Here is a 15,422-nt window from a genome sequence, read left to right as displayed (position 1 = left end):
CATCGTGGAAGAAACACAACCAGAGTGAGCGTTTGGGAATAGTTTAATGCGAATTTCCCCACCTCCCACTTTCCACGGTTGGAATCTGTGTGTGAAGCGGTTCCGCGCGGATTCCGATCATAGTATCGGGCAGAGGAAAAACACAATAAAATAAGTGTGTGTGTGGGGGGAAGCTAAATAAATACATACACCATGTCAATGTTTTCTCAACCGTAGTCTCTTCATTTGGTTACAGCACGAATTTTTACCGTTTTCAACTGTTTTTTCTCCCCTGGTGGATGCACAGCACTGAAGGAGACCCTAAAGAGCCCTCAGAGAGCAGCCCTGTGGGTCCACCCCAATCCCAATGTGAATGTACTGCCTGTGAAACAAACCAGCCTTCGTACACATAATAGTGTCTAAAAGCAGAGCAGGTCTCTCACAGGCAGCAATACAATAGTTTCTCCCTGCTCCCCCTCTACCCACAGCTCAATTCTAGGCAGTTTTTTATCCCTTATTGGTTTGCCACAACCTCTGAGCACTCACCCACTCATTTCTATGGGTCTCAGCCCCAAGGGGATGCTTTGGTTTGCAATCTCAAATATTAGAAATACCAAATAATGATTTCCTCTAAGTACCAGAAAATAGTTCTTCTACAACCATGGCTCAAACAAGCTGGATGCAAAGGGAACTACCCAAATGATCACTAAGAAGGAGAATGAGGCCAAAGATCAGTGGGGCCTCTGGGTTGTTAACCCATCATTAGAGCTTGTAGATCTTAACAAGGATAGAGCTGAGCTGATTCAGCACTGAAGCCCTCCCTAAACTGCAGTAACAGAAGATAGGGAGGCTATTTCTTTTTTCTATGTCTTCAGACTAATCCCAGAGATAAAGTATAATTAATGGGCCTTCATTGACTACCACAAAGCACCTACATTGCTATTGCTGCTGCTTTGAACTCTGTGATGTGTTTCCAAAGACTGCATAGAGGTAAGGATTCAGATGATCTTCAGGCTCTTACTACTGAGTTTCATCTGGTGTGACATGTAACCGTTATGACTCCTGGAGCCAGCTCCCTGATAATGTTTGGTATAGTATCCAGAAATGATTTTCTAAGTGTCCAGTCCTGTATATGCTGTGGATATAAAAAAGAGATTCCAGCTACTTGGAGAGAAAGCTTGTGACTTGCCTCCAAAGAGCTGGATTTCCAGTCCAAGAAAGCATTTCTGTAAAGCCAACCAAGCCGTGAAGCTTCAAGTAAATCGCATTTCCAAGACACAGCGGATGAAGAGCAGAATCAAAAATGAAGGCACAAAATCTCCTTCCAAATTCTACAGCAACGTTTCTAGATATGACCCGCAGTATCAGAGAGGGAGATCTTCCAACAGTGGAGTCTTATATCTTTGATCAACACCTTAGAGACTCTCCGCACTATTCCCTGTTTCCACTCAAAGTCAGCAGTGAGCGGGGCCAGGGAAAGGTCTTTCCTGTCAGCATGGCTCTAGGGGTCAATAAAAGACACTGCGATATAACGGGTTCCTTTGGTGGTTGGAAGACCTTCATGGTAGTGGGTGAGTCGTCCTGGATGCATGAGAGTCCACCCTTTCCGTGGAGCTCGAATTGAACAGTTGTAGCGCAAAAACCGGCAGCCTCCTCCCTGAGATACAGACCAAGAGACACATCAGCTTGGTTAAGTCACCTAAGGGAAAGGGTCTCTGCCTTCTTTTGGCAGCTCTTCAGAAAGTGAGAGAAAGGGTATCCATTGTGCTCTAATGTGCTCAAAAATCCAACATAACTCAGTCATTAATCACATACTTCAGCGTGAAGGAGCCAAGTATCAATAAAGAAGGCTGTGCTTCATCACCAGCATGCTGGCAAACTTACCTCATAGTCTATTCCAACCCTGTTCAGAGCAATGTTAATGGTAAAGGTGGAAGCATCGTGATGGGGCATTAGAGAAGGCTGCTCGTCGGGTTTGTAGCGGACCACAAAGGCTAGTTCAAACTGAGTCTGCAGGAGAGAAGAAAAAGGAGAGCGTCTGTTACAGAGCTGTAGCAGCCCGTGTTTACTGGGCTGTGATAGGGTGCAATTTTAAATTGCACCTCACTGCTAAGAACCACAATAACGCAGGAAAACATTATTGGGAAACTCTATTTTCTGATGCATATTCAAGTCACAGCTCAGCATCATCCCTCCATACCAGAGAATGCATATTGCAAGAGGATTCTAGTAGTCTTTTCACACAGCTGCAATTGTAGAAGGTGCTGAGCTGACCATGAGTTTTGATGTCATGGTATTACCTACCTTGGTATAGTATCCTGGGTACAGTTTCTCTGTGATGGGTGCAATATATTCCAGAAGAAACTTATACCATTCTCTTTCAAAGCCGATTTGGTTCATGTGGATGTCAATAGTTGGGACATTCTCATATCCTCCTTGTATTCTACTGTCCTGAAATTGAACCACAAAACAAACAACAAACATGAGGATGGGCACCTTGGACTTCACAAACAAAAAGCACTTTTTTCTGGCAATTACTAATAATATGAAGTTTATTTATCAGGACTTTGAGGATGATAAGCTCATTTCAAGCAATCACTAAACATCCAAGGCCTGAACACTGTCATTCTGGTGGATAGGACAAGGCCTCAGAGAAGTTAATTAACATTCAAGAGCATGGGAAATAACATGGAGTTAATTAAGAGGAAAATTAGCAGTAATGAGGCCAGTTTCCTGGCTTAGCTGCAGGATCTGCAGCCTTCCTAGAGGAGGCACTGCTGTCACCATAGATGGACAAGGTTGTCACCTAGAAATTAAACAGCTCCAGTTTTTCTTACCGTATTGTCACCTGTGGACCACTTGCCATAATGCTCCATTTCTTCCACCAGCTCATCACACGCAGTGTCAGTGAATATGGGGAACCAGTACACATCTGGGCAGGGCTGCAGAATGTGGACAGGTGAGAGCAGCAGAAATAAAGGCAAGCACTTGAGGCAAAAGGAATATAACTAAACTGACTGTATGTAGGGTCAGATGAAGTGGGAAGGAACATCAAGGACAGAAGTTTGTCTTCTGATTGATGTGTCCTACTTCCACTTTACAGAGCTGGAGATGGACTTTGATTTTGCTCTAAAAATACTTCCAAGGTCATGTTTCCTCCGCATTTGAAAGACTACAAGGTCACATCGAACTGCTTATTCCAGAGAATGACAACAGCGATAACACGAGTGTTCTCTCATTTTGATGGATACGAGCAATGTGTTCTTACCATTTCTACCAATTTCCCCTTCAGAGCTGCTGTGTAGTTTTCATGGATGTACTTTTCTCTCCAGTCCTACCAATTAAAAGAGAAGGAAAACAGTCATTTCTGAGGGGGCTGGTTAGAAGGGCAAAGAAAAGTCACGCAGTGGTGCCACATTACTCCACGTGCTTTGAAAATCCAGATGTTATGAATCACACACAGTCTGGACCTTCCTTATTGGTAAAGCTGGCCATCAAATCTTCACAGCCCACACAGCCTGCCAAGCCTGCAGAGCAGGCAGGTTATCTCACCTCAGGGTTGCTGAATATTTGCCAGAGGTCATTGTGGAGGTGAGTTGTTTGGTAATTCTCCAGAGACAGTATGTGTCCAAACTGATGCCGATTTGTCAAGTACATGAAAACTCCCTGCAGAACAGAGGAAACAATCAAGTTTTGTTTCCACATCTCACTTTTTTTTTGTGAGCAATTGTGAAATTAAAGCAGTGAACAATTTCCCAGTGATGTGCAGTTCTCCCCTGCCAGCATCCCTCTCCTTTACTGACCCGATTCCGCACGTTGTGGCAGAAAGCCATGTCAGCATCCAGCTTGCCACCGTGGAAGAGATCTCCCTCGTCAAGCTCTGATCGCAGGACTTTACCTTTCACCATGTACACGCTGCTGATGTAGGGAACATTCCAGAGCCCGCTGAAACACAGGGGTAGGGGAGTAAGATTTGAAAGAGCAATAAGGCAGGAACTATGGGGCTCAGTGGGATGGAAGGCAGCTGAAATGAGCCAACTTGGAATGGCAGGGAGAAACCATGCCAACAGGAGCTGTCATTTCAGGAAAAATCATCTATATTGCCCAGAGCTTTAAAAGAGTAAAAATGCCAGAAACTGTGAAAGCAATTGACTGATATTGTGTGTTTCTGCATGGGACATAATTAATGTCTTGAATCTCTTCTCAGAGAGATTAACATATTTTTTTCCTAATTATTTAAAAAAAACAACTGAACAATCTAAAAAGGCAGGATCTGATTTCCAGCATTTTTTGCCCCAAAAAGGCCCCTCAAGAATAGGAATGAACCAACAATTGTACTTTGTGAATATTCCACTCAATGATCACCTAGAGTATTACGAAGACAATCTGACAAAGATTAAACAGCTTCATATGAGACTTTACAGACTAATTGTAATTCACAGGTGGGAAAACACACGAGTACGATGAAATGATTTCAGCATAGTTAGGGCTCTCAGCATCTTGCTTGGTTCATAATAAAATCTGCCTGAAATCTGTGCTCAGGGAAGAACAAAGAGCAGCTTCTATGTGGGGATTCAGACTTCTTTCCCTCTCCTGTGCCCCAGGTTCCCTGGTTTGATGATAATATGCACCAGCTTTGTACTTGAGGGGGTGCATCAGTAAGGAAGTCTCTGTATACTCACACCCTCCTCCTTTGGACAACATCCACGTAATCTTCTGAGCGAGCGTAATACCCATCAGGGCTCAGTGCTCCCCAGAAGTTGGACCACAGCTTCTCATGCCGACTCACCAGGGGGGCAATCACTGACCTGTGAGCACAAAAGAAAAAGGATGTTAGCACAGGAAGTGAAGGAAAAGATTTACAGACCACAAGATCCTGAGCTTCTATAAGCTATGTTGGAATAAAGTTCCACATAAGCAAGAGTCAATACCTTTACAATCTCATATCTGACTGCATCCAGACGGATTCTCAGAACCCAGTGTATTCCAGTGACTATTTAAAGGCAAATTTGGGATGATTTACAACCATTGCCTAAAATTCAGTCATTGCAACCACAGCAAAAGAGGACCAAACAAAAGGCACACATCTGACATTTCATCTCCAGCACAGCTCACCCACTGGCCTTACATGTCTCAGTGATAGAAGAGCTCACTGTATTCCTTTGTGAAAGGACTTAATGATTGCTCTGACCAATGAACTCACTTGTTCTGTTCAATAAGAATCCTTAGTGTCTCTGTGTTCTTCAGAACTACTTCAGCATCCAGGCTAAAATAATAGTCGCAGTCAGGATCCTTCCTGCACAAATCCCTGTAGACAGAACAAGAAAAGTCACAACAACGTCCACCTAGAACAGAGTAAGACAAGAGATGGAACAGTAGGACTTGTACTCTAAGGGTCTTTGTCTACGTGTTAGGAAAGTGAGTTTAATGTAACAACCCAGAAAGCCGGCATAGTAAAAGTACATTCATTTCAGTAGCCAACAGCACACACTGAAATGCAGTGAATATCAAACCCTAAAGAAGAGAGAAACTGAAAGACATAAAACATCCACTTGACAGTGATGACCCTCAGAATAAACTCTAGTTTGGACACAGACTGATGCTGCCAGACATCACATCTGGTATCTTCACTTACATGCCCAAGTTACGCGCCTCAGCATTCTCCACCTCATCATCTGGTCCAATCACTTTCATAGCAAGATACTCTTTGCTGTGCTCCTTAACAAAAGAGTCCACTTGCATTGAGTGATGTTGCTCCTATGGAAGAGGTTAAAATAAGAAAAAGAAGGTGAGATGAACTCATCTCAGGCTGTTCAACATCCTGCTCTTGTGAATGTCAAAGCAGACAAGCAACAGCTCTTCCCATTTCCACATCTTTACAGCTGGATCCATCCATTATACGGGTGCCACTGCAGATGAGTACAGGGATTGCGAAGCCTGGCAGGGTAGTCAAAGGTTGCAGAGGTGACTAGAATACGGGAGGAAGTACACACACACTTTCCCAGCATATGCTAAGACTGTCATAGCCCAACTTTACTTACGTGGTTGTGAATGAAGACTTGAATTCGTTGCTTTGGGTAATGGAGATTAAGAAGCCGCAAGAAAAACTGGGAGAGAAACGGGGTGGGCTGCTCGATGAAAATGCCAATCAGAATCATTGGCAGAGCTTCATCCTACACTCAGTGAGAAGAAACATCGGACACATAAGATTCCATTGTAGTTGTAACACCTGTCTGGAAAGCTTGAGAGCATCAGCCTTACCTTAATACCTGTGAGGCTGCGCAGACCTTCGTCACACACGGTACAGCCAGTCTCAAATGTCCATATTTGAGGAATGTAGTTTCCCAAGTAGTTCAGCTGCAGCTGCAGAAGGGAATTTGTCATGTTAAACATTACAGGACAGAGGAAGATCTTCAAAGATCACATTTCAGTAGAACTTAATTTCTCTTCTCTTTGGGCTAACAAACCTGTAGTATGACAGTCTCAGGGCCTAATTGCACATCAATTTTTGAACCAGACCCATCTTGTTGCTATGGACCAGGGGCACTAATTGTCTCTCAGTATAAATGTACACAGGGAAAGTCATACAGGAATACAGCAACCTGATACAAACAAGTCTAAAGGGTTACTTTGGAACAAATACATACTGAATCTTTTTCTTAGGACACCCACTTACCTTGGTGGGCCCATTTCCATGAATTATTACAGGTAGAGTGTCATATAACAAGTTTCTTGCTCTCACTCGTGCGTTTTCAAACTTCAGAACCACCTCATCTGGAAATGACATTGTCATCACATTATCAGAAGAAGGCATTTATAAAAATTAGCAGCACCATACACCATTTCTACTCAACAGGTGCTGAAAGATGATAGCATAGAACTGGATTCTGTGAAGCTGGACGATGAATGTAGCTCACTGGGCTGATGATCATGCCCCTCTACTGGGAAGCCACGCTTTAACAGTATTTCAAAACTGGCACTGACAAACTCCAAAGTAAGGAACAGCAATTGATGACCAGAGAGGATTCAGAGCCTTCTCACCTCTGCACACTCTGCACCTGCTGCCTCTCCTTTTTGACCCAGACAGAGTTCTGCCCTCCTGGCAGTTATCACTGAAGGCATCAGTGCAATCACACAAAATTCTTTGCAAAACAAGCTAAGCTCAGATCCCAGCTCTAGTCTTGCTGTTATCATGAGTACAGAAGCAAAAAAAAATATAACATTGTCATTTTTCACCTGGCTGAAATAAAGACAGAGTAGTGCAAAATAATAAACTCCACCTGGCTGAAATAAAGACAGAGTAGTGCAAAATAATAAACTCCAAACATCTGGCAGTAATCTCAGTATAAGTTAATCACTTTGACAGGGACTGGCAAAATCAATCAGCTGACTAGAAGCCTGTTATGGGTCAAATGCACACTCAAAGGCTGTATCTGGCTTCATCTCACCTTTTATGGCATTCCAGACATTGTTCTGAAGCAGAAAGACAAGGCAAGCCCTAGGCAGTGCTATGCGTTGTTACTTGCAGCAAAGTGCCTCCCATTCTCAATCTCTAAGGCTAATGTAATCCGACATGCTTGGAGATCAAAGTGGCAAGGTGTAAGATGGACAGCTTGACCTGCATTCCCCAAGTGAAAAGGGAAGTGCAGTGAGAACCCAGTTGGTCGCAATGGAATTGCAAATTAATTCCAGAACTCTGCAGAGGCTTTTTGCTGGGGCTTGTTCTGCAGGGACAGGAATTTCTGAAATTTAATCCCTTCAGCCACAAGACAAAATTATTTCTGGTGTCAGCACGCAGTTACATTCCAAGAAGAAATGAGCTTCCTCCCATCTCACCTAATGCTCCATTTAGGTTTTGGAAGATCCGACTTCTATGATCTAGACTGATGTTGATATTCTCCTTTAAAAGAATGAGATGAATAAATGTAATTAGAGCACAAGCAGTTATCTGTTCTTCACATGTTGAACAAAGATATATCACATTTCTATAGCCATTTCCATACTTCCCAAGCTTGAAGCCCAAAACATTCTCAGATCCTTATTTTCAGTTGAAACTGAGAAAATTCACCATTTCTGAGAACAACTTTGACACATCGTACTCAGCAAAACCATACAAATAAACGTTTTAAATACTAATCCGGGTGTGCCATTGCGGCACATTGCAAGCACACTTGCAGCATGGTCACGTAAAATCCATGTGTAATAAGCAGGAATGCCAAGAGAACAAAAACATCTGCTGTCTAGACAGCTTCTTGCCATCTATCCACAGGGCCAGTGTCACCTCAGGTAAGGGCTCAGGTACCACTGTCAAACCAGAACATAAGGGTGCAAGTCCAGCTTAAGCAATCTTTGTTTTACCCCCTGCTACAAATCACGCTTTGACTAGATTTTTGTTGGACTAAAAAACCCAGCTCTGACTTAGCAGAGCTCAGTGTCCCTCCAGGCATTTATAAAGGCTGATTACTGGGAAGGACAGCAGGGTGCTAACATCCGCTGTCTTGAATGCCAAGTTAGTGGAATTACTCAGCCCTTGTATGGCACGGGGCCAGAAATGCAGATGAGAATATTAAAGGGACTGCTCAACTGTTCACGTTAAAATGTCATGAGTCACATTCAGATTTGGGGAGGTAAAAAAGTGCAGCTGCTCCAGCTGATCTAAAAGCACTTTCCTATTTCTAAAGATCCCTGTTGACTTCACTGTTACAGTTTCACTTCTTAATTCCCACGCATTTGTGACTTCCCTCAGTGACAGCTGGCACTGCATAATGCAGAGCAAGGACGACAGAAGCTAAAGCCAGGACACGGGGCTATTCCTTTCAAAGCTTTCCCAAGGGTGTAGTTGCTATAATGCGAATTTTTGTAAGGAAAACAGATAAGTGGCCATCCTACTCGCTTTTTCCATGTAATGAAGTCACAGCAATCATTCTGGGGCAACGTGACGTCTTTTAAAATCAACAGGGATACCACACAGGAAGAGCTTAACCACACATACTCTTTTTTCTGGATCCAAAAAGATCTTCGTGTAGAAGAGCTGGTCGCTGTCATCGTCCTTTCCTTTCCACTCCTCTACAAGCTTTTTCAGGTTTGGAGCATAACCTATGAAGCCTGCAGGAACAAAAATGGGGAGGTATTTCAACCCAGGTAACCAGAAAAAGTTGAGGACTTATGCATACCATACTCTCACTCTTTTCACACACAAGTCCTATTGCACCCTGTGATGCAGCAGAGCTACAGCAGAAGCTGAAGGTTCTGATTCTTACCTCCAGAACCCAGGAAGCGTTTTCCATCTCGCACTGGAGGGTACTTGGCTTCCAACTTTCTGTCAGGGTAGATGTAGTTCTCTGCTGAGAAGACCACCTTGCTCTTGGCCTGTTTGAACTTCTTCAGCAGTTCCGTGGGGCCCGATGCAAAGAGTACATCATAGCTAGAGTAAAAGACAAGCAAAGTATGGGACAGAAAGGGAAAGGGATGGAGTTAGAAAAACACACCAGTACAAAAAGCTCCTAGAAACAGCTGATTTATCAGGAATCCCCTTCTTTTAGTTCTGCTTTACAGTATTATATTTCTGTCATAATTACAGATAATTAAATTGAAGTCCTATTCATACAGGGGAAGATGTTACTTTCCACTGGAGAAGATTCCACAATATCTTGAGGTAACTTACACTCATGCTTACAAAGTTCTCACTGATAAGAAAACCAAATCTTCCAAGTCACAAAACATGCAGATCTCTTCTTCTCTTCCCCAATTTGCAACTGCGAAGCCCTGGTGCCCCCGCTCATTAAGATTTATTCTGCCATTCCTTTATACCCACACTCCTTCCTTCACTAAACAAACCCATAGATTATGCCTTTTAAATCCTTTGGCATCCTGCCATTCTCCATGGAGCTCTGCAAATCTTCAAGAGGGACCTATAGTAGACAGCAGTCACTGCATGCTGGACTCCAGCTGCTCTCACTTCAGTACTCAATAGAACTCACTCATTCCAAAGCAGTGCTCACAGAATGAGGCTTTGAGTTTTCTACAAGAGGGTGTCCAAACTATGAACCCACTCTTGGTGAGTAAAAGCGTTCTGACTTCCAGAGATGAATCATTCTCAACCTCTAAATGCACGTAGACACTCAGAGCTGCAAAGATGATCTCCCTGCCATGGGAGCTGGAGACAGACGCCAGTATCCCAGCCATGCCTGTTGCTGGGCACAGAAAAGGACAGTGAGACTACAAACTATTCTTTTCCTTTCCCACATATCTCTGGCAGACCAATTCCTGGCTCTCAGGATTCACCCTATTAAAAAAAAATAATAGATTCCACTACAGGAATTCAGAGAAATTGCCTTTTCTCTGGAAATAGGAGCAGCCAAATTCCACCCTGGCAAAAAAAAAAAAAAAAAAAAAAAAAAAAGCAGGTATAATACTATCATATTTTGTATTATATAAGAGTTGGGATCAGCCCATTTTGGTCAGGCCTTCCCAACTGCCACGAATGCAGCTCTGCGCAACTCCCAGGTGACCGTAAAGAATTCAGGGGCATAAAACAGGTCTGTATGCACCTTCCAGAAGCAATTTACTTCACAGTTAATTTCTTCTGTCCAAACAACCATCTGATTCATTTAATGACAAATAATTTCTGACCCACTACCTTTCTGTGAAAAGGATGATCAAGTCTTCCTTATCTCCATGCTGCTTCAAAGCTGATTTCAAGAGACGGACCTTTTGCCCACCTCCTGCTGGCTTCTTGTCATCTCCACCCTTCCACTCCTCATCCAGCCCAAGCACCTAAGGATGACAGACACAGGGTATATTCAACGGGCCATTTTCCCAGCAAGGATCACAAGAAAGAACCTGACTTCATAGCTTCACTTGCCCTGTTAAAGCCCAGCACAAAACCAGGAACACCAGGACAGACTAGGCATACATGTCAGCCTTGGAACTAGATGGACAGTCAGAGTAACACGCAGCACAGTGACACAGCACTTCCAGCATCAGGGATGGGAGCGTCCTGATCTCTGCTGTGCTTCAGAACTGCAACAGAAAAGTGTCACGGAGCTGCACTGAGCAGGAGTTATAGACCTCATCTCAAACCACCACTGGGGATGGAATAAGAAAGACTGCTGCACAAATGTCCACAGTGACAGCAATTTTCAGCTGAGTAGATATGTCCAATCTTAAGATTGGTTTGTTTTGTGGACAAGTCTCACCCACTCCACACTCTTAGGAGTGCCCACTTCAAAACTTGCTTTGACCAACCACCGCTGAGGCTGCCGGCCATCACCTGGATTTTATAGTTGAAGAACTGGGCTGATCTTCTAAAGCGTCGATATCCCTCGGTTTGCTTGGTGGCAACAGTCAGAACCAGCAGGTTATCTGCATGCAGGAGAAAGCAAAGGAGACACATCATCAACTAGTATTGTTTTCAAAACCTGCTCTTCCACACTTAGCAAAAATGCTTTCCTCTCACAACACAGAGCTAAGGTGAGGATCATTGGACTTAAAGGCACTTCATGGCTTTGACAACAGGAAGTCAACAGGAGTACAATCCCACCACTGGACTTTCCCAGCATCATACTTGAAGCTGGTTATGAATCCAGCAATAGAATCCAGGAGTCCCAACCTACCCTCTGTCACTGCTGCTGGTGGACAAAGGTAATGTCTGCTCTGTAAAACACGAATAGCTGCCCAGTTCCATTATAAAACAGGCAAGGGAGGCAGCCTAGCCATGGAGCTACCACATCCTGCTGAGAAGCAAACAGCTTGCTTACACCTCACCCAATTATCTCTACCCTGTACAATGTTAAGCGCTATAGGTGTTCTCACTGCCCACAAAGCTTCAGCCCCAGAAAGAAAACAGCTTCAAATCCTACTTATTTGCTGCCTGGATTTTCTTGGCAGCGACTCATCAGAGACTCAGAGAGAGGGGAAAAAAAAAGAAAGCATGGATGTAGTTATTGTTTTACTGGAGGAACAAACTATCACAGAGGACAGAACATGGCAAAGGTGCCCAGAAATGTCAGCAATGGATGCAACAACCCCAAAGTGCAAGACTGTTTTTCTGCCTTTGTATTTGTGCAGCTCAGATCAGAACTTGATCCTGAGTATAAAAGGGGAGATGGTATAAAGATACAATTTTATTGTGTGTGTAAGGAGATGGATAAAGAAAATGTAATGTATGGAGTGGGGTTTATGCGCTTCATCGGAAAGCTGAAATTCTGTTCTTTCATGAAGAATCATCAGTCCTTTCCAACCTTGTGATTCTACGATGTGGAGGAAAAAAAGGAGAACCACTGATAGATGCCCACTTGGAAGTCACCCAAGCAGGAATTTGTATAGGCTCTGGCAATGGTGCTTAAATATGAATCCTGACCATCTGATTTTAACATCAGAGAATACCAGGAAAACCTGAAGTTCTGTTCTCTTGGCTTCATCAGGCTTCTCTTGGAATAATCATCTTTTTCAATGGATCTACCAGATGAATCCTCCCAGTGCACCCAAACTGGTACTGACTGACCTTAGAGAAGAGGGAGCCGAGAGGGGTCCCAGGCAGAGCTGACAAAGTCAAGGTAGAAGCTGCAGATTGGGATGAAGGAGAACAGTCCCAAAGAAATTCCTAAAGCCTTTTACCTGCATCGGAACACAGAGAGACTGAGAACAGTCAGCAATGAGGTCAGATCTAACTGCATCTCTTTAGTCATCTATGCACAAAGGGAGCGATAAACAAAGGAAAATGAATCCTGCATAAGCACAACTTCAAAGGCAGATTTTTAGCTGTATGAAGTGCATTCCTAATCCAGCTCCTGCAGCACGCTGCAGTTCTTTGTGCCCTGCTCAGTCACAGGGTGCAAATAAATGAGTAAAATATGTCTTTCCTCGGGGAACGTGTTAAAGCCATCAGCGTTTCCAGCTCCACAATGGCATGAAGAAAACCATGGCAGCTTTGCTAGCTCTGAGCTTGCAGTTTCTGAGAAAATCTCTCCTAGTGCCAATGAGGAGGGGGGCAAATGCAGGCCTGTCAAAAAGGAATGTCAAGACAAACATCAGACCTGAAAGGAGAGGAAAAAGCATATCACAGGGACAGAAGAAAAGAGCCTGACTGCCACGTAATTAGTCTGGCCTAAATACTCAGGTATTTCCAATTAAACCAATAATGTATTTTTTGTGCCACCACACAAGAAAGCAACCAACTGCTTATATGTTGTTCAATACCAGTGCCAAAAGTTTGCTGGAGCAGAAGCCGGAGCAGAAAGCTCCCCTGGATGCACAGGAAGCGGTGTCATGTTTCTAAGACAGAAAAGGTTTTGCTGTGCAGCGTGTGAAGCCATTGGTGCATGGAGAACCAGCACAGAAAGTGCTACCCTCAGCACCTGAGCTCCTGGTTACAGATCCCCTCCTCCTTGCTGTTCTGTGGGGGTAGGACTCGAAGAGACACTCAGTTCAGTTTCTCTTCTGAGCAATCTGTGCAGTAGCAAAAGCTTTCCATCCCAAGAGACATTCCTTCAGCCCAGTGTTTGAGGCGCTGTGCTGAGCTATGCTGCCTCCACTCCTACTCCTTTAACCCCTTTTTCTCTTTCCTAATGATTGTGCTGAACACTGGTGCAGCTGAGCCCTCTTCATTCTACCATCACATGGAGGGACTTTTAAACCTCCAAAAAACAGTCTCGTGCTTCCCTGTTTCCCATATAAAAGTTATTTTTGACACCCAGAAGCTGCACCCAAAGACTCTTCGGGCCACACCGACAATTAGAAATACATTTAATAATGGCACAACTGCAAAATACAAACACAGTGTGGTTCAATGAAGGATGTGCTGGACTAGGAACCAGGGCAGCTGGACTGTACCACTCTGCAACAAGGAATCAGTCTTGCTGTCCCTCTACTTTGCCATCTGTAAATGGATAAAAAAGGACATTTAACACTTCTGTTGTTTGAACACTACAGATGCCAATCATCCTAAAGGAACAAAGTCTTAGTAAGGAAAGTCTGATACCAACATCACTGTGAAATGATTGGGGTTTCTGAGTTTTACAAGCTAGCAAAAAACAGCGACGACTTCAGCAATAAGAAACTGTACAGTTGTTTATTGCTGCCTTGACTCTGCAGGGAGAGCACAGCTGCAGCTCAGGACATGGAATGAATTTATCCCCAGGCTACGATCCGTGGAAGCTCATCGTGCAGCTTCCTGTAAAGATGGTGTCCAAGAAAATACTTTTGATACTGGGGTCAAATAGAAAAATCAAGTGCACGATTTAATTAAATATTCATTTCCCAAAGTTTTTAGGTAACAATCCAACTGAAAACCACCAATAACTAAGCCTGAAGCTTCTGAAGAGAATTAAAAGAACTTATGAGGGAGAAGATGGTATCACTATTCTCACATTGCTCTGGGGAAGTTTATCCTAAGTGCTGCAGTGACACTGCTTGCATTGTACTGGTACAGCTACAATGCTCCATGGGTACGTGTTAACCATATCAAAAGTAATATTCTAGGTAACAAGATGAAATCTCCTCTTCATTGCCACTTCTCTAATGAAGACAGAGATAATTATCCAAACATCTTGGCAGAGTGACAACGTGTGAATCTCTTTGTCAGCCTGGCTGACACTCAATGGCTTCCCTAATTCCCCGCTGTTGTACCAATTACTCCTCAGAGCGTGCACCAGGGATACACGCAGAGATACAAGGATGCTTTAGGAGCACCGTGGATCTCAGGATGAGATATCAGTGTTGGGATCACTCTGTTACCTAATTTTTGACCTGTGTAAGTTCAAAAGCAACGAGGGCTGACCCAGCTGGGATGCAGCCATGGGACTTTATCAGCCCAAAATGTTATCCATCCTCACACAACTCTGAGCAGCCAGTGCCTGTCTGATAACTGAGGAACCCAGGAAGCACGTGCATAGAGCACCCACAGCAGCAACCAACTCAGGGCTCAGCAGCAGGCTCTGGGTGCCACCCAGGAGCTCAGATAATACAGTGAGCATTGGCCTCGAGTCGGCCAATGCCTCTGAGCTGCCCTGGGAAGCTGTAGGCGGTAGCAGCAGCACCAGCTCGGCCTCCAACTCCCCACGCAACCCGCTCCGACCCGCAGCTCCCCGCTACCCCTTACCTTCCTGCTTGGAGCCGCTGCCACCCTGCACCCCGAGCAGCGGCAGCAGCACCCAGGGCAGCAGCACCGCCGGGGGCACCATGGAGGCGACTTCCCCGCCTGGATCCCACTCCGAGAACTGACACCGGCTGCAGGCACTGCCTACGGGACGGCTTCAGGCGCTGCCTCGCTCCGCACAGACCCGGCGGACGGCGGCTCCACAAAGCTCCGGGGCTGCCGGAGCCTTTGCCACGCACCAGACCCGCCCGGCGGGGACGGGCGGAGGAAGAGGTGGAGGGGGGAGAAGCGGCTCCTCCTCCCCGCTCCGGCCCCCGCAAGAGGCGCGGAGGCAGCTGGGCCGGAG

The 15,422-nt window shown here is 44.7% G+C and overlaps 1 protein-coding gene across 2 annotated transcripts; it reads right to left on the bottom strand.

Annotated features, from left to right (window-relative positions):
- Positions 1 to 25: 25 nt before the first annotated feature.
- Positions 26 to 15,322, bottom strand: PLOD1 (procollagen-lysine,2-oxoglutarate 5-dioxygenase 1). Of its 2 annotated transcripts, XM_085508932.1 has the most exons (20): positions 15,080 to 15,322; positions 13,756 to 13,858; positions 11,252 to 11,343; positions 10,619 to 10,755; positions 9,240 to 9,403; positions 8,972 to 9,084; positions 7,816 to 7,879; positions 6,656 to 6,753; positions 6,241 to 6,342; positions 6,021 to 6,152; positions 5,615 to 5,736; positions 5,183 to 5,287; positions 4,662 to 4,787; positions 3,783 to 3,924; positions 3,532 to 3,645; positions 3,248 to 3,313; positions 2,817 to 2,921; positions 2,284 to 2,430; positions 1,864 to 1,989; positions 26 to 1,636 (listed from the first exon to the last, which is right to left on the bottom strand). In XM_085508932.1, exons 10-20 carry the CDS (start codon positions 6,135 to 6,137, stop codon positions 1,481 to 1,483), a joined length of 1,326 nt encoding a protein of 441 aa, XP_085365058.1. In that variant the 5' UTR covers positions 6,138 to 6,152; positions 6,241 to 6,342; positions 6,656 to 6,753; positions 7,816 to 7,879; positions 8,972 to 9,084; positions 9,240 to 9,403; positions 10,619 to 10,755; positions 11,252 to 11,343; positions 13,756 to 13,858; positions 15,080 to 15,322; the 3' UTR covers positions 26 to 1,480. The 2 variants fall into 2 exon arrangements, with proteins under 2 accessions (XP_085365058.1, XP_015737843.2); XM_015882357.2 differs by lacking the exon at positions 13,756 to 13,858.
- Between the last annotated feature and the right edge of the window lie 100 nt (positions 15,323 to 15,422).

The sequence above is a fragment of the Coturnix japonica genome, chromosome 9 (assembly GCF_054131305.1).
Source record: "Coturnix japonica strain WE chromosome 9, WE-NBRP24, whole genome shotgun sequence".
Taxonomy (NCBI): Eukaryota; Metazoa; Chordata; class Aves; order Galliformes; family Phasianidae; genus Coturnix; species Coturnix japonica.
The sequence above is the reverse complement of the archived record's forward strand: the minus strand, read 5'-3'. Positions and strand labels throughout refer to the sequence as shown.